This window comes from Coturnix japonica, chromosome 4 (genome assembly GCF_054131305.1).
Source record: "Coturnix japonica strain WE chromosome 4, WE-NBRP24, whole genome shotgun sequence".
In the NCBI taxonomy this organism is placed as follows: domain Eukaryota; kingdom Metazoa; phylum Chordata; class Aves; order Galliformes; family Phasianidae; genus Coturnix; species Coturnix japonica.
In genome coordinates, this window is record NC_140666.1 from 75,726,716 (window position 1) to 75,746,152 (window position 19,437).

General features: G+C 37.5%; 1 protein-coding gene across 1 annotated transcript; it reads right to left on the reverse strand.

The window, feature by feature from the left end:
• Positions 1-362: 362 nt before the first annotated feature.
• Positions 363-18,701, reverse strand: LOC107313861 (cytosolic beta-glucosidase-like). The gene is given in 6 exon segments (XM_085547745.1): positions 363-439; positions 442-643; positions 645-778; positions 5,355-5,588; positions 9,709-9,771; positions 18,644-18,701. Coding segments are annotated over 6 exon segments (768 nt in total).
• Between the last annotated feature and the right edge of the window lie 736 nt (positions 18,702-19,437).

Here is a 19,437-nt window from a genome sequence, read left to right on the forward strand (position 1 = left end):
TGAGCCTTACATCAGAGTTCGATACAATACATAAGTCAGTATAAACCCCATGGACTTCAGCAAGCCATAGACTCCCAGTTACAACAGACCATAAGGGATCCATTATTTGCTCAGTGTCACATTCCACTGAGACACTTAGTCTCTTGTATGCGTTGCCTTAATCTTAGGTGAAACAGTTCAGAGCAAAGAAGTTACCAGTATGCAAGGCCATCGTTTTTAACTATTTACAAAATTCTAGAAGCCTTTATGACCAGTAACCCTGAACAAAACATGCAGCAGGACTTACCAATGGCTTGATATTCACCATAAATACTGTTCTGACAGAGATTTTTAAAGTAAAGGACAGACACCCTTCAGTTGCCTCATGTTTTGCTACATAATTTGTGGAAATACTGCCAATCTGACTTCAGAGCTATAGACACAGGTCCACATTGTTTTCTTTAATTATCCTATCGTAACTGTGCCAGGATTTAACATGAGCTTTTATCAAATTATGAACTGCCTTGTAAGTTCTGGTACAAGATTCTGTTGTAGCAGGGGCTATACCTTTTCCACAACCATGTACAGCAACAAGATAAGGCTCATTAACAATGATCCGCAGCTTCACTCAGTCTTCAAATGCTTTGCAGCAATATTTTGCATAAATTATCAAAGGTCTCAATGATCTTTTTAGATCTCCAACCACCTTCATCTTCTAAAAAAGCTGGAGTAAGTCAAAGCAATACTGTGAACAGGATGTCATTTCCCAGGTTACTAATTATTTTGCTGTAATAATTGACTCCCAAAAATATTGAAAAGAATAAAAGGGTTAACGTATTAAATTTATTATTTTAACACATAAAAAACCTCACTGCATAACTCTCTGTTATGAGATGCAAAAAATCTCTCTCAACTGTATGCTAACTGCTGTTACAAGACCTCGGAGTTGGCAAAAATGCTCAGCACACAACACATTTCATTCAGGCACATAAAATGAAATGAGGATGCAAATTTTCAAAATAGATCAGTGGACAGCAACTCCCCAGGAAAAAAATAATTGCGATTGGTGCTGGTCACGTGAAAACATAATCCTTTCATTTTAATGCCTGAATGGCAGCCTAGCTGCATGTACAAGACCAAAATGCATTGGAAAAATCCTGTCAGAGGAGTTGGACAGGTAGATTTGTTCTAATGAAAGAATTTCTCTCCTTGAGAAGTGTATATTTTACAAAGTTTAGTTCCATATTCAGCAAGGTAACTAAGCCGATCATTTATGATTTGAACTTGGTTTGCTGGTAAGCTGCCTTCTCTAGGCTATGCTTTTCTCCATCACTCTCCAGGCCAACATGAAGACAGGAAAACACTACCAATGCATTTAATACCTTGCAATGATGTGAATTCAACCATTTCCTCATTACATAGGGCAACTTACCAGATCTATGTGAGACTTACAACTTTTCATGGTGCTCTGGTATATTTTAGAGTTTGGGGTGCTGGTCTATTTAACTGCTAGCTCAAATTCCTTGGCAACAGTTTATCCAAGAAACCAACTCTTCCTTTTACACCACCATTACACAGACTGATCAATCCTTCTGGTACCAAGAAGGATTTAGTTCACTCACCTCTCTAAAATCTCATGATTTCCAACCTCACTTGCCCCCCTCGATAAGACAGAGTTCAGTGATAATCTCTTGGATGCACTGTTAAAAGTGGCCAGCACTGGGGATGCATTTCTAGAGGCTTAAAGGGAATTCACCTTCTGTTCAGATTTAGAAGTGGTTGACATGAATATGTTTCCTAAAGGACTATTTTTATGCTGCTCAGAGTTCACTGCAAGTTTAAATATCGAAATATCTTAATCTTTCACATAAGCATTTTTAATTTTACTTAAATCCAAACACAGCTACATTGCTTTCTAAGCCTTCTGAAAATATTAGACATTGCAAAACATATCATAAGCTCTGGTTCAAAGAGTATCAATTAGCATGCTCTTTTACTAGAACTATCTGGTTTAGTGAGGTAATTGGAAAAGGCCAACAGTGGCCTTGAATTATTATTTGTTAAGCTGCAAGGCTCCAGCCAGGAGTAGTTCTCCATCATGCTGGGGGAATGGAGTAATCACACAGCTTTTGCTTCACTTGGGCTAAATATACCAAAGTGTTAAAGAACCTTAGTGGGTTTTAGACTCCCACATATCCTAAAAAGACATTGCTGCTTAGGAAATGTCTATCCTGAGGAGATGCTGCAATGAAACTCCAAACTAAAAAATGCTTTCTGAAGCTGAGAACGCAGTTGAAAGGAGGAGGAGAAATTAAGAGGGAATAAATAAATGGCACAGGTCAACAAAATACAGGCCTTTGAGACTGTGGATGGGTTGTATTGTTATTACCAATGTGTGAACAAAAGTTTTTTTTTTAATCCAAACAGGAAACCAGTTCATTAATACATATGTCTGTATTATACTGTAATAGATATTTCCAGAGTGTTTTTTTTTGTTTTGTTTTTTAAATACAGCATATACTGCATCAATCAATTAAGAACCCAATATTTAGACAGTGACTTCTTGTAAACAAGCATGTGCATACACATCCTTTAGTACAGAAAGACTCAATAAGTTTGTTTACCAAGTAATTCACCGTAAATCTCACAAGTAGTTTGCTTTTCCATCTGAATATGACACCAGAAGAACTAAAATTCTAAGAAGATACGTATGTAAGTCTCAGAAGGTACCCACATAAAAAGAGAAGGGATCTCTAGGAACTGTAATTTTTGATAATTCTTGCTGTTTGCAACCCATTTAGTATAAAACCAATTTGTTTATGTTATATTTTAATGGAGACCCATTTGATCTGGTTGTGTGTTACCTGTTGCTCAAAGAACTGCAAGGTTAACTACATAAATTGATTTGGGGAAAAAAACCACCACCACCACCACCACAACAACAAACAACTCTTCACTGTTTTTTTGGTAATAGGGTTTTCTATTCTAATTTTCAGAGTAGCCTGATTTAGTTCTTATGGCTGTCTTTGTGGGTTATCTAAAAGCAGGAATACATAAGAAAACTTTCTTCCAGGAAAGCCTATATATAAGGGATTTTTGGAGACAAATCAAAATTATGGGATTATAGACATTCAGGAGCAATTTATCAGTAGAAAATGAAGGACAATTCTTCTCTCCTTGCTAGTGTTTTTACCTCCTCATCTTGACTCCCTGTCTTAATGCTGAAGTGAGGCAAAACATCAACTCTCCAAGATCTAACAGCCCAATGGCTACTGCTTCTGCCCCCCTCCACATCTCCACCCAGTGGTTTGCAAGCAACATTCTTTCTCTTCAGAACAGCTTTTTGGGCACAATTAACACTGCTAAAATACTTCAAAAACAAACTCTGTGTAAGTTTTAACCTAAAATCAGACACACCCTACAGCATTGCTGCTTTAAGAGCCCCCACACCAACTGAGTTGGAAACAGAATGGTTTTAAAGGTTTTCAAATGTCCTCTGTTTTAGGTGTGAAATTGGTAAGGAATCTCTTGGTGTGAACGATTTTATTTGAAAGGACATTGCTCTAAGCTTTCTAATTCTTCACATGCTCTTTATAAAAATGTTTATATGGAAGATGATGGCCTTTCCATGCTAGGCAGCTACAATTGCTTCAACAGATCACTGCACAAGAGAAGTGAACTCCTGCCTAATGAAAGCTAGCCTACTTGGAGTTTCTCCAGTGCCCTTTTGCTAAATGTAAAGTTCATAATATTAATCAGGCAACTGCTTATACTACAGATCAAGCGAACATTTTCTGAAATTGCAGTTGAGTTTTGTCAAAATGTTAGCTTCCCTTACCAAGTGTCTACTTGCTTTCTCCCAGTCTGACATCCTTGATGAAAAAAGCCTGTTCAGTGGGCTGCTCAGTGGTGTTGCACAGTGCCTGCAGCACAAGCTGAAGGAATATCAGGACAGGGAAGAAATCATAAGGACTCAGCCAAATTTAAATTCAATGTGCCACAAAAAAACATTCCAAGAGAAGTACAAGCTGTGCTAGTAAAAGTGGGCCACATATTGTAAACTCCGGTAGCAAAGGGAAGGCTTCCATTCAAGCCTCTACGGGATGCTGGCACAGTTTTTGCAGTCATGCTCTGCAGGGAAAATGGCTGGTTGGTCTGTTTACAGCAGATCCCACCCCACCCCCCATTTGAATTCCTGAAACAAAGGCTCCTTCACTCTCTGGTGAGAAACATAATCTGCAGGATGCAGAGGGTAGACTGCTGCCTCTTGAACAGCCAAGCTCTCCATGACCAAAATCTGCAGAAGAATATTGCTTCTACTTTCCAGTGCAGATCAGGATAACCTGACTGACATTTTCTATAAAATCCTTTGTAGACTTCCATCTTTGCAAGCTTCAAAACAGTGAAAGAAAAGAATTATCAAGGTAAACATTGCCCCAGAAATGAAAAGACACATATTTTCTTGATAGAACTGAGATTCAGAAGAGTAGGAGACATAGCTGAGATTCAGAGGTTCATCCAAACGTACTTTGCTTTTGTTTTTCCTGGAACATTATCCTCCCAGAATAAAGGAGACCTCAGCCAGCTGCTCTGATTCTACCATCCTTTCTAGTTCAGCTTCAGTTGCTTTTATACCTCACAATTTTCTTTATTTCTTCTTTCTTCTATTCCTTATTTTTTGCAGGGAAAACTGCCATTTCTTTTCTTTTCCCATTAAGTCATTTTCACCTTTTCCCCAATCTATGCAACAGATTCTATACCTGACATCCAGCAATCCATCTGGCTTGTTTATATGTTATATCCCACTATGCTTAGACTTCTGCATTGTCTGTTGAGATTGTGAAAACTCTTCAGAGCAAGGGCTGGCTTGTTTTTGTCATAGACATAACTCTTAGCTGAGCCTAAATAATCCCTTTTAATGTTCTAAAGAAAATATCTGGAAAAAATATGTCTCTCTTATTGTAAAACTGTCAACACGAAGTTCATTACATCAGAGAATGTTGATAGCCTATCTAAATGTATTTGCCAAATAAGAGACTTCTCTATTGTAAGCCATCCAAAAATATCCTCATGGCTAGGATTCTTGTAACTAAAAACATTCTGATGTAGCAAAATGATTTAGAGTAACAATTAAACTGATGTAAGCAAAAATACATAGGAAACAATACTAATCCTATCCCAAAAGATTGTGCTATCCAAAGGGATCTAGAATATTAATTAGTAAGTTGTTGCAAACCTATAAAAAACCATCCCATAATTACTCTGAAAAAAGTTGCAATTTCAAAGCTACTCTGCAGAATAGCATACTGGATTAATTATGCCAGACTGCAGCAATAACCTTGAATTAAAGCTGCAACCTTCTATTTTTAAGAAACAATTGCCTTTCTGGTTGATGAAACCTGTCGTCCCATCAGGTAACAGACGTGACCAGGAAAGAGAAAAGCGATAATGAGTCAATCCAAGCTGTTTGATACATTTCAAATCTTCCTCCCACAGAGTGTAGCTGCCACAAGCTACATCACCAGTCTGGTTCTTGAAAACTCGATCTCCTCCCTGATGGGTGAATGTGTCCCAGACATTAAGGCCACTTCCATCTGTATTCCAGCCTTCTGCTTGAAAAACAAAACTTGCTTGTTACACTTTTGACATCAAAAAGCATATGTCGAATGTAAATATTTATCACAAAGTAGGCACAAGAACCTCAGAATCCTAAGAGAAAAGCAAGTGGTATTCCCTTCCCCCTCCTCATATCATTGAAAGTAGCTAGGAACTTTCAAGCATTACTATATATTTTCATCAGGTTTTGCATTTATTCATATTTTTGCTTGCTGCTAATTATTTGAAAATCCTGTTTCTGAAAGCACTTGGAGTTCTGACACACTTCAAATTTCCTTAGCCAAAAATCTGATGTTTGCAACTCTGGAGATATTACAGGTTTTCACAGAGGGCATTTTCTAACACAGCTTCCATCCATAAATGTAAAAGATCAGTCCATATCAAAGAAAGCCTTTAGGGTATGAGAAATACATCCAACAAATAGGCACTTATGGCTTTCTAGATGTCCTTTGAAAATCCTGACAGTCTGTTAAAAAGAAAGGAATGCCATTATGAGCTATGGCCCTAGGCATATACAAGCTGAATTAATAACACAGCTCTGCAAAACTTCTGCTTTTTGCCTAGCCAAACGTTCACAGAAATGAATTTTAAATGTTCAAAATCCCTGCACCATTTCCTTCGCTCTCACAGACTGGGGAAATTTCTTTGCAATTCCAGAACAGAAGCAGTGAGATTATCTTTAAAATATTCAAAGTCCCACTGTAGTTTGAAATCACATATTCTTAACATTACATACTATTGAAGCCAAACAGATGTACCTTTTTCCTGACGAGCTTCTTTGTCTTTCCAGAGCAATGCTGTAGAAGAGGTAAACATTCCATTTTTAAAATGGAGAGCTCTGTAAAACTCCTGCAAAGTGTGATTTTATCATGAAATTCCAAATGACCCCAAAATGGCCAAGCACATTTACCAGCAAAATTTTTCAGAGCTCCAGTAAATGCACTGTTACAGGGTTACTCACTAAAAACTAAAATGACATTGTGTGTAAGAATCACGTATAAATTAAATATCAGTTGGGTTGTAAGATTAATAACTATATAATAGCTACATATCAATCCTCAATAAAAGCGTTTTAATAATCAATTAGTATCATAGAAATTAGAGATGGAGGAGAACTATTAGGAGGTCATTGAGTCCATCCCCTGCCAACGCAAGATTGCTCCCTTAAGTATATTCAGTACTTAATACACATCTGTCTTATTAAATCTAAGTTTAATGCAAGGTTAAGCATATTGAAGACACTTAATTTAAAGCATTACTAAAATTTGTAATATCCCTTTTGTAACCTAGCTTTTCAAAGATCATTGTCACATTTCATGTTCTTTACAGAATTTTACTGCAGCACATGAACACTGGTACATCCACGTTTGGTTGGTCAGTCAATTAAACTCTTATGTGGGACAACCTTCAAAGTAGGTCAAATTTTAGATCCAGGCAGCTTGAGTTTCTCTTAATCTCAGACTTCATAATAGATCTTGTGCTCTGTGTGCGTGCTCCTCAGAAAAAATACCATACTACAAGTTTTTCTGCCCTGTTTTTGATTTTAAATGTGCCTACAAAAATAAATTTCAGAGGAGTGCATGCAATAACAATTAGTAGTAGTTCTTTTGTGGTACTTAGAATTTGGAAGCCCTTAAGAGCAAGCTTCCTGCACCACATCAATATGCTACAGCTCCTTTTCACCACACTGGGGTGAAGGGAAGCCAAAAGCTCCCAGACTGGGCAGTGAAGACACTTTTAAGAATGAGCAGCTAGTGCAAATGCTGCACCATTGCTTTCTTGCCTGCCTTCCTCCAGCAAAGGAGATGGGTGGGAGGGGAAAGCACTTGATTTCTAGCAGCCTGCCAGTACTTCTCTGGTGGTCTTTAGCTGCTATAAAGCCCTGACTGGGGCTGTAGCAAACCAATCCACTTTTAATTATCCCTCATCTTGTTCACCGAGCCTCTCTGTACAGTGCAGAATACTCAAGCTAGCTAAATAAAGTGCAGGAAGAAATCTAGCCCAGGCAACAGAGAGCTTGACACACACTAAGGTATCCTGCTGAGCCACAATTAGCCTGCACAGAGCTCTGCTCTGCTTCAGCTAGCTTCAATGAACTGAGCCTGTTCCTCTAAGCTTGCTCAGAAACCTTAACACTGTGCAGCAGCTCTTACTGTAGACATATCCTGAGTTTCAGTGAGCTTTGGGGCCAGGAAAAACACTGATAGGGAACTGATTTTACATTTCAACAGGGGAGGCTTAGTTACCAGATCACTACATATTTGTATAATATGTCAACAAATGATAAACACAATAACAAACATAATGAAATGTGATGCATGTTCCCCATTCTCTGCAATTATTACAATGGAATAAGAGAAAATTATTTTCCTTTTGAGTGGAGCAGGGCTTGATCAGATTATTTGAGTTTTCATATACTTTGCAACTTTGCTCTTTTCCCAACTCAACTGTGTTTTCATCTTTTGGTGTGAAATTTTCTTGGCTTTTTCTCTGCCCAAAAGGTAAAATGTTGTTTGAATTAATATAGCTCAAGTATTTGGCATATGAGAGAAATGAAGAAAACCCCTTTTATCATTACAAGATTTTTAAAAAACTTTTCCCTTTTCAAAAAATAAAATAAAATAAAAATAAAATAAAATAAAAAAATCAGGCAGAGAGTTGAAATTTAGCAAAGAAATGTCCCTCAGTAAGAAGAAGTGCCTTTGAGTGTTCCGGTGCAAATTGATTTTGATTTGACTGAGTCATGAACCTCTGAAATCTGCACTTTGAGCATGCAGAGTACAATTGGTATGATTTTTTAACACTTTGAAATATGCAGAGCCAATAAAGTTGTGCTGTGCATAAATACATAGCTGACAGTAAAAAAAAAAAAGTAAAGTAGCCTATCAGCCTTTGCCTCATCCACTGTGGATCTCGTGATACATGCAGCAATTGAGTTTGGACTCTACAAGAACTATTGCTTCAATCATGCTGCCTGGAAGTCAAAAGCTGCACAGCTTCCACAGCTTTTAGGAGGAGGAATTCCCTGTTGAGTTTCTTACTTCAGTGGGAAAGGGGTCATTTGAGTAGTGTCTAGACCACATTATAGATTTTTTTTTTAACTTCTCTCCCACTCAGAAGCCTTTGGAAAGCTCATTAAAAATACATTAAGAGAACATTACAGTTGCACTTCCAGCCACTCAACAGACAGGAAATTATAATGTCCTTCTGTATGCACACACAATTCACATTTTAAGAATTAGTTAGCAAAGCTCTGTGTGTTTCTGGACTTGAGTTAGGATTTGGCCCAGAATATTGATTCCCAGGGAAGAGCGGGCTGTTCAGGCCATTAGGTGAAATGAGCAGAGCTTGTTAAAAGGTTCCAGGCATTGGTAAGTATTCTCAATTTCAGCAATAAGCAAGAACTAAAGGCTACATCCTCAAAGACAATTTTAGATCTACAACTCCCATTTAGGCACTGAAATCAATGGGAGCTGAGTGCCAGTATGCTGCAGGGTATAATATGAGAAAATCAGATCTATATGTATTATAGTGGTCTCTAAGCACACATTTATGAAGAGAGAAAGGTTGGGGGCTTACAGCTGTCAGTGTCCCTGTACCTTATGGATTTGCATTCCCTACTCTGCCACATAGATTTTTAACGTGCTGGGCAAACTACTGTATTGGTGCCACCGTTCAGTTTGGAATATGACATGCTATGGGGTCTCAGTAAGTCCCAGTTCTCTGTTTTTCACATTGCTTGAAGATGAATTCCTCACTAAGAACCCCCATGTCTGAGTAGGTAGTTCTCTTGTTCTGTTTTGGAATAATGGGAATATTACTTATTTCTTCCCTCCCCCTTCTCCCTTCCCCCCTTATTTTTTCTTTTCTTTTTTTCCCTTCACTCACAGTTGGTGTTGGAAGGTCCCTTCCCATTTCCAATTCCTAGCCATATGTTCTGAGATCTGTAAAATCTTTTACCCTCCTCTCCTCAGAAACATTTAAATGGAAGTGCTACATGTATTTGCATTAGATATAGCATCTATGCAGTGAAGGAAAGATCTCTACTTCCTGGATCCTGACTTCTTGTTCATTGGAAACTTCCATAACAATTTGGCATTTAAAAATTGACACCTTCAATTTGATATGCTGCTGTAACTGCACCCCAAGCAAATCCAACTGGAAAAGCAATATCCTCTGTCAGCAGTTGCAGAGGACAGGCGAATACACAGCATTATGTGATGGTATGGAGATGCGGGCTTCATTTGCAGACAACAGCTTCTGGCTCGATGACTCTTCCACTTGTTACAAGCAGATTCTATACTGAAGACAGAAATAAACCCTGTGCAGCTTCACAGGCTGAAGGGTAAACTATGCACTTTGCATATCTCAGGATTAGAGCAAAGAGGTTCAGTCACTAACAGTGGAAGTGAAGAAGGCAGCAGTGGAAAAACCTACAGTGGTCACGGTGAAAGGGCTTCACCAGCACACAGCATGAGCATGCAGAGCAAGTGCCTCTTCACTTCCCCCTCCTCTCCCATTGCCAGAGGGCTTTGTAGACCCTTAATACAACATATATCCATCAGATAACAGGCAAAGGCTCATTTCCATTCTTTCCTAGCTTCATAAAACAGCAGCTTCTCTGCCCTTCTTGCATCAAATGCATATTTTTTCTCTCCCCACACCAAACAATTGGCCTGTCTATGCTGCAGTGGATGAGAAAGTCTGTTTTAGCCACTACGTGTTTAGCAATGGAAATCACTGAGTAGAAGAGGAGTGCTTATGTAGGAGTACAGGCAGAAGAGCTATATTTTTCCTTCCTTAAAGTCTTGTGGATACTCATTTTTTTTTATAGAGCTGCAATGACAACCTTATGGCATGTGTGCCAGGACAAATATCTGCAGGGCAGCCCTTGGGCCCTCTCCTCTGCTTCGTGTCACTGCTGTACCTGCCGCCTTGTCACATGCTGAGTAGGAAGCAGTCACAGGAGAGCTGGCTGAGCAGTAACAATTGGGATGGGCTGAAAGGAGCTGACTGTCCCTTTCCAGCAAACTGCAACACCTGGCACACTAGATGGCACTACTGCAATTATTTTTATTATTATTATTTATCTTCATTATTATCATTTTGAGTTAGAGGACTTTTCTTCCCATTTATTATGCTACTAAAGCCACACTGCTTTTACCAAGGTCAATATTTGCACTAATTGGACAGTCAGATGATAATGCACACACTTCTGAGAAATACACACAGGAGTCAACTTATTAGGAAAATGAAAACCTTTGCAGAGATGCTGATTTAAATCCAAAGTGCATGTTACAGACAGTGCAGATGCAGTGCAAAATGAATCAGACTTTCACAGCAGGCATGTGTTTCCTCAAGTGTCTTTCAAAGGAAAGGTAAAAGCACCATGAATATGAAGGAACAAGGAGGGAAATGAAGCACAGAGTACCAAATTATTCCCAAAACACACAGTGATGCGTACTGTAGGCAGACATACCCCTTACACATTTCAGAGTGATGACTGAAAACTGGTGCAATTAATGGGTTAACATTCTCTGTTGGAATCAGCTTCCTCAGGCTTTCATATGCAAGCAGGTAACCATTGGACAGCTAACTGTAAAACACACTGGGGACATCTTAAACCATGATTAATAGGTATTAATGAACCAGAGTAATTATGCATGTTTTTTACATCATTAAATGTTATTGGTAGGTACTTTTTAAAACCTAAGTGACATTAAATAATTTTCCTAGAAAATCATTTAATTCAATTTCACAAGAGATATGATAAATATGTAACTCAGTAATATGGGGGAAGGGGCAGGCAGGAGATTGTAGCAATAAAAACCCAATAAAAAGTTTTATAAAAATGTTTAACCATAAAAACAAAGCTAAAAAGTGTCACTGACAATTCCCAGGCAGGAATCAACAGAGACAGAGATGGGTTTTAGGAGAGACTGAGTGGGTGGAACATATTCCATGAGCAGTCTGGTCTGGGGAAGAGTGAACAAAATTTGCCTCAGAGGTTATGGTGGATTCAGAGTAATGAGATAGCAGACTATGTCAGATAAGTAGGCTGATACTGAAAGATACAGAGCTCCAAAATTCAGAGAAACTGAGTTTATAGCAGCTAATCTCCATCTCTTCTGGCAACCCAATTCCTATATTTGTAACCTCAATTTGGCCTGTATTTCTGGACTCATGAATCCATTTCCTGTTGCAGACGTGGGACTTGAAGCTATATCTCCATTAGATCCACTTTGCATCATGGCTCTTAGGATGCACACTGGGCTTCTCAAGAAGACATTTCTCTGGCAATTTTTATAGTAAGCAGTCTCACCTCACCCTAAAATTCAGTGGTTCACTGCTCCATTGTTTTTTTCTAACACCTGCAAACACAAAACTATAAGAGAAGTCAGTAATACCTAGATGTAATTGATTGATTTTCCCAATACAAGATTTGGTTTAGTATAGTGTTTTGGGTTGTTTTGTTTGTTTGTTTAACATTTGCACTGACTCAGACTATATGTAATTTTAAAAGCTCAGTTCATTCCTAGGAAAAACTGAGTAGTTCTTTGACATCAAAATACGCTTGGATAAAGACAGTTTAGGCAAGTAAATAAAAATCAAGAGGAATTGGGTCTGATGCTAAGAGCTGGCAATCCGCCTTTACAAAATACTAGGCATTATAACAAGGTGAAAGGTGAACAGGTTTTGGTGCTGGCCCCTTAAACACCCATGGGATTCATTATTATCAGAGTATGTTATCAAGATGGGTTCTTCCTGACTGAATCTCTGTTTCCTATCTACTTATTATAAACATGTTTATTAATATTTACCATGCAATTTAGAAATTAATCTTTGAAGAGGATGTGAAAATTAAAGTCTCTCTCTTGAAACAGTACACTGTGTAGGAACAGAAGAAGGATATAGTTACTTTGGAAGTGCACTTCTCTGAAACAACTGAAGATAGAAGTTCACGTATTTCACAAGTCCTGTCTGAAAATACTACTCATAAATTCAGCTTCCATCCCTGGCAACATAATGGAACAGCTATTGAGGAAAAACATTTACTAAAACACTTTGAAGTCCACCAGACAAAATTGACAGACAAAACTAATGAATGGGCAGCAGAAGTTATACTATCATGTGTCTGAATAGTAGCAGTGCACAGTTTTCTTCAGGACATTTTAGCATCCACTTGGCTGTTCTCAATTACAGTACAGAGACCATTTCCACCTTGCACTGTTGCTGCAGCAGAGGACTTCTTGCTTTGATCATCTAAAAAGAGCCTTAATTAAAACCCTCTACTGGACTGTAGATTAGCTTTTCTTCCCCCATCTCCAGTGTGTCAAAATACTCTTCCCAAGCTTAAATCAAATTGGAAATGAACTCTCATGTTGACTGAAATGAAGGGTGATGACAAACAATGAAGGGTAATGATAAACAATAATTTTGAAGGGAGGCATTTAGTGCAGTACACAGAGATTAGTATTACTTCTGATCTCATTTAATAGCTTCAATAATGAGCTAGAAGAGGGAGTAAATGGTACATTAATGAAATCTGCAGATCTATTAAACTAGGAGGAGCTGAGCATACTGCTGAAAATGGAGAAATAATACAAGGGGTCATGGCAAGATTAAAAACACAGGCAGAATATTGTAATGAGATTCAGCTTAGAAAATAGAAGAGTAATATTTGGGTTAAAAAGATCAGCAAACGGGTATAAACCTGACATTTGGGCAGAACTGGTAAACACTAAGCAGCAGTAACTACACTTCAAGCTTCAATGTACTACTTCAATGTAAATAGTTCTACCATCAGCTCTCCTCTGCACTGAATCTGCGCACTGACAACACAGACTATCAGATATTGAGAGATTTTGCAGCTACAGATTTTTTTTTATTATTATTATTTTTTCCACGAAGAAAACTTAGAAGCAAGCCATCCATTTAACAAACAGAGCATTGTCCTTCATGGAGTGAATGACATAACTGCAAACCACGGGCTAAAAAAATAGTAAAAGCATAATACTGAAGAAATAAAATATTATCCCACTGCTTCTGGTAATTGTATCATGCAGCTTGATTTTTTATATATATATTGCTTAGGAAACTGCCAGTGTAATGCTATCTGCTATGAACTTTCCAATACCAGATATATGTGCACAATATCTTGGAGAGCTGAAGCTAGTAGTGAGCAAGTTAATTCCACTTGAAGAGCTTCCAGAAATTATTCTTACTGGGAATCACAGTATGCAAGTTACAGTGGAATGCCAAGCTAATGTTATACCACTGCCTGTACCAGGGAGAGTTTCGGCAATTCAGCATGGCACAGCATTAGGATGTAGAGTATGTATGTGAAGTGATAGTCCATATTGGCCATCAGTCATCAGAAGTCCTTGGTAGTTCTTGGCTGATGACAGAATCGTCCTTTATTGCTGAGTGTCTCCACACAGAATTTTTAACTGGGCTAGGCCACTCAGGAGTTTGTCACTGTCACAACATTATGACCCAGCACTACATATGCAAGGAGCAAGGCGTTGATCCACGGCTCTAAATTTGCACACTCCAGTAGAAAAACTGGCAGAAGCCTTCTCATGTAAAACCATGCTCTATTCATCTGTATCTCTGCATGCCCTGCCATTCCACATTCCTGGATTACATACCTCCCTAGGAAATAAGCTGAAAACCAATGAGCCATCATGTAAAAATGTAAGATTTTTTTTTTTTTTAAAGAAGGATTTATATGAGGGCTGTTCCAAAAATAATGCCTCCTATTTTATTATGTTTACCCGTAATGCTGAGGGCTGATGTTGGTGGTATGACAGTAGAAGCTGAACCTTTCCATCAGTATTGTATTACATTTTGTTTCTGTGCAACAGATGGCAGCAGAGGGGCAGCCTGACAGACTGGCATCTGACTTGGAAGTGTGGAAGAAGCAAAGGTGTGTCACTGGAAAGTGTGTCCCACTGACATTCATTAATGCTTCCTGAACATCTATGGAGAACAAAGAGTAGATGTGAGCACAGTGAAGCAGTGTGTGATACATTTTAGCACTGGCAGCAGCAGCATGAAAGATGAGTCATTTTCTGGATAAGCCATACACACTTGTATGAGCACAGAAAGCAGGCTCCTCTTCATCACTGGCAAAAATACAGCAATTGTGTGCTTTGTATTTGTTGTTTCCATGGAAACACATAGGAGGCATTACTTTTGGAGTGGCCTACATCTATAAAAGACAACTAAAAATACAGTATGTATATATGGACGTGAGAAAGATCCCTTGAGAATGAAACTTCTTTGTTTCACCTCTTCGTTGTTATTCCAGGGAGAGCTGTCTTAAGTTTTCCAGGTATCCAGCTTCAAGAAATTTGTTGAAACTGCCCACTGGCAAAGTTTCCTGATGTGATTTTGCCAGGCAAATACCTGCTATGGCTAATCAGATTGGTTGCAACTGGTTAGGATGATATTGGGATGTTTTGAAACTAAACTTGTTAACATTTTTAAAACTGAAGGCCCAGAAGTCTTAGATACATGTGAAAGCAGTGCAGTTTCCTTGTTGAAGTCACAGATTCACAAGCTAACTCCTTGCAGAGCTGAATATGCAAAACCACACACATATCATCTTAATTGCACACACCAAGTTCTGTTGTTCTGTTTTAAAACCATTATGACCCATTTTTTTTATTTTTTTATTTTTATTTTTTTTCCCCACTGCATACACTTTAAAAGCCCAGCACCTTATTCAAGCTTTGCCTGACTTTGGAACATTATCCAGGTGTCCATAGGAATACAAATGTGGAGGTTGAATGTGACTGTCTTGAAAATGTTAGCTTAGAACCCAGCTGTTTTGATTCTCCATGATGCTGCCACTGTGCCTTATGAGGGAGAGATGAGGGCTCCAGCCACAGGACACAGTGTGAAAATCAGAGATATCCAAGATCCTACATGAATGATGCAACAATGTCCTTAATAGACCAACAACTGATCTCCATAGAAATCACTTAACAGATTCAACTGAATTTGATGGAAAAAATAACATTTTTCAGAATATACAGCTGAATAAATGGTTTGTACTGGTCTTCCAACTGACGGAAGAAAGCCTGAAAAGTATGTTCAATTATATTGATATTTATATATATACACACACATATATAAAATGTCCTATTATAATAGGCATCAGAGAATACTCATAGGAGAGATATTTATGAGTGCTTCAAGAAAGAAACCACAAATAAATAAATAAATAAATAAATAAATAGCAAAAATCGAAATTCTCATAAACCTCTTGGTTTTAAAAATTTGAATGTCACATAACTGTTTGGGTTTTTTTTGTTTTTGTTTTTTTTTTTCTCCTCAGTTCTTTGAAGATTGTTTTGCTGAAGCACTAGTAGCCCAGAAAAATTATTATTTGGTATTTTTTTAAACCTTTTAGATATTTATGTATTTATTCAACATATGCCTAGAATAAGTTAGATAGGATTCTGTTCTGATTGATTTTGTACTAGGGATATACTGAGTAAACCCAGTGATTTCATCATTCATTATGTATATTAAGTCCTGTAAAGTCCCACATTTTGTTTTCAGAGTTAGCCAGAAATAGCAAGACTAGGTTTTATGGCAGTGAAACTGTATCTTTCATTTTCTTTTCTTATAGAAATGCTGTTTCTAATGTCACTGACTATGACTAATGACATTGACTATGACTTTAGCAAATATGCTTGAAAAGCTTCTTCCACCAGTCAGGATTAAGAAATCCCATTATACTAGTGCATTTACATAAAATCCACTTCTCTATATCAGCAATATGGAACTATCTACTATTAAGCAGCAGCACAGTATGAGAGACAGTAGCTGATATTACTTTTCAAAAGATTTGTGCTGTGCCATTATGCTGTAAATATTTTTTCCTTTTGCAAGATATACCATCCATTGTACTCTTCATTTTTATCCTGAAAAATATTAGTGAATACTACTGCTTGCACCTGGAAAATGAGATAAGTAGCAGAGCAGTACTTTAATTTGACAAAGTAATCCAAGTACCTATTTGGAGTTCAGTAAATACAGGTTATTTTTCAGACAACTCATGCTTTATGCATATTTTTTGGTCTTCCAAACAGTGTCACAGATGTGCAGTGATGTCTGAGGATGATGTTATTCTGAAAATATCAAAAACACACACCTGACCCTGAATCTAAACTAATAGAATCAAAAGAAAATCAAAATTCAACATAACTGTTTAACATCGCTTCCTTCTTTTTAAACATACAAATAATAAAATATTATTTTTTAATAAAATTTTAAACATACAAATAATAAAAATATATATATTAAAGGATATGGTACAGCATTGACCTTTTTTTTTTATTATTATTATTACAGAGGTTGTCTACTTAGCAAGGAAGTCACACAGATGAACACAGTATCTCATTCAATTTAAGTTGTTTAATCTTTCCCCATATTTTAGCTTTGCTCAGAGAATGCTAAACATTCACACAGTGTAGACAGAATCATGTACATTTTTCCTCTTCTGATTAAATACTAACCAATTTCATAAACATCACGCAGGGAAAAAAAAAAAAAAAAAAAAAAAAAAAAGTGGAGTTTACGGGTAAGCAAGTCTGTTTTTCTATCCATCTCCTCAGTATCTCTTAATTACCTTTTTCAAATCAAACTGGAGAACGGATCTAGTAATGTTTGCTGTTTTAAAGCTTTTGGCTGTGAAGTGATCAGTTTCCAGTAGGAGGCAATAAGTAACGATGTGCAGATGGGAAGGCTGGCTGAATGCACATACTGAGCTCTTTACAGTCTGGCTCTTTACATTTCCATGGAGGCCTGTGGAAAAGTAGTGGGTGTTTGTGTAATTAAAGGACTATGTCACAATCAGATTGATAGAGACTGGGAGGGGGGAAAGACAATCTATTATTTTCAAGCCTTTGAAAAGCAGATGTTGTAAATTACCATTCTGTTAGCAGAATGCATAGAGCACTTTATTAACTGTACTTAAAATACAGCCACTTCTGGTGCTGATCCTCACATCACTTTCCTCTCTTCGTCTAAGCCAAGGCAAGAACCTGTAGCAACAGAAAGCTGTTACCCTTTATGTGGACTTTTACTACAGCCTGTCACTGGTTCCAGTTATTTGTTTTCTTGCCAAAGACTGAGGAACTTTATGTTGGGTTCCAAATTCTGCAGCAGAGTGTGCTCTACTGATTATAAATTATTTTTATACTCTGTTTCTGGCCCAAATTCCTGATCTTAGTGCCTGTTAGTTTTTTTGAAACAACCTTTGGCAGCAGTAGGAAAATGAAAGGGAATGTTTTGCTTGGCCTCTGAACTCCAGAATGGGGCCTGTTCAGCCTCTGCAGGAATGGCCGAATCCAGGTAATTCAAAGACGCTCTGAAGGACTGAAGCACTCTCAAAAGAGACTGAGTCTTTGGAAAACTGAACAGCCAAACTCTAACAAGTCCTCCACTGGGCTTATGCAAACGGTTTTTCTTCCAAGGCTTATATTGGATCCAAATTTTAATGAATCATGCCAGATATGACAAGAAACTAATTCAAATGCTAGCACACATTTGGCATTTCTGTCCAAATTTCAGTTTGTTCCTTCGTTGTCTGTAGATGCTAAAGCTAACCTTGTTTTTTTCTGCAGAAATCTTACATTTCAAACAACCAGGGCAAATCTGAGACCAGAAAGAGAAAGAAAGAAACAATTGTGCTTCAAAGCAATGTGGAGTAGAAGCAAACTAGAGGAGTTAGCTGAAATATTTGCGAGAATAGAATCAAGTTCTTACTTCACAGCGGTTGGGTGGGAACATTAACTATATGAGTGCCCTAAGCAGCATGTGCTGCCTAACTCCACACTGAAATTATTCCCACCCTCCTTTTTTTTACTGGGGAAAAAAAAAAAAAAAAGAAAAAAAAGAAAAAGAAGCATGACAGTACTAAATTCTCACAACATATCTTAGCTTTAGCAGTTCTAACAATGAAAATAAATACATAAGAAGCTATAATCACCACTACTTTTAGAAATCTTTCTATTTTTACATTTTTTCTTACTTTTTAAATGAACTATTGTGGAATTCCTTACAGTGCAGTCAAACGTAAATTCAATCATGGTTCTAACAAATACATTACCAAAAAAATCCCATTTCAGACTCTATGGATAGAAACAGCTTCTGTGATCAAAATCAACTCAACCTTTCCATTAAATTTATTGGAAGTTAGATCAGACCTTAGTTACACACACACATAATATGTATAAATATATATATGCATGTATATATATATATTTAGTCAATCTGAATGAAAGTAGAGGAAAATATGACAGGTGAATGGTACCTTTTTTTTTTTCCCTCCAACATAACGTCTTTTTCTTTTTCATAACTGTAACTGATGTTTTAAAAGCTACTTTCTCAGACTTCTTTTAACACAATTACAATGCTACTGTTGCAACAGGATGTTAAATGGTTATTGCAAAAAAAAAGGACTGGAATTTTTGCTCTATCCGGATCAAGATTAACCAACTCCTAGCTAACATAGGCTACAGACAAGATTTCTAAGGGTTTTCTAAAGACTGTAGGTTATGGATACTAAAAATATCTGCACTTCTCTTGCAGTTACAGCATAGAGACTTGGACTGACGCCTAGAACAGACCCAAGATGTGTATCTCAGCATGCTCTGTCATGTGCAGTTGGTTATAAAGCTTGCAATTGTTATACAGCTAGCGTAGTGCCTTAAGCATACCTTTGCCTTTCAAGGAGAAGGTTCAAACAAAACAAAACTTTTGTCCTCCCATAAAAGTGTGGTGAGAGTGTCAGCATGGCAAAGCAAGACTAGAATATTTTCTTAA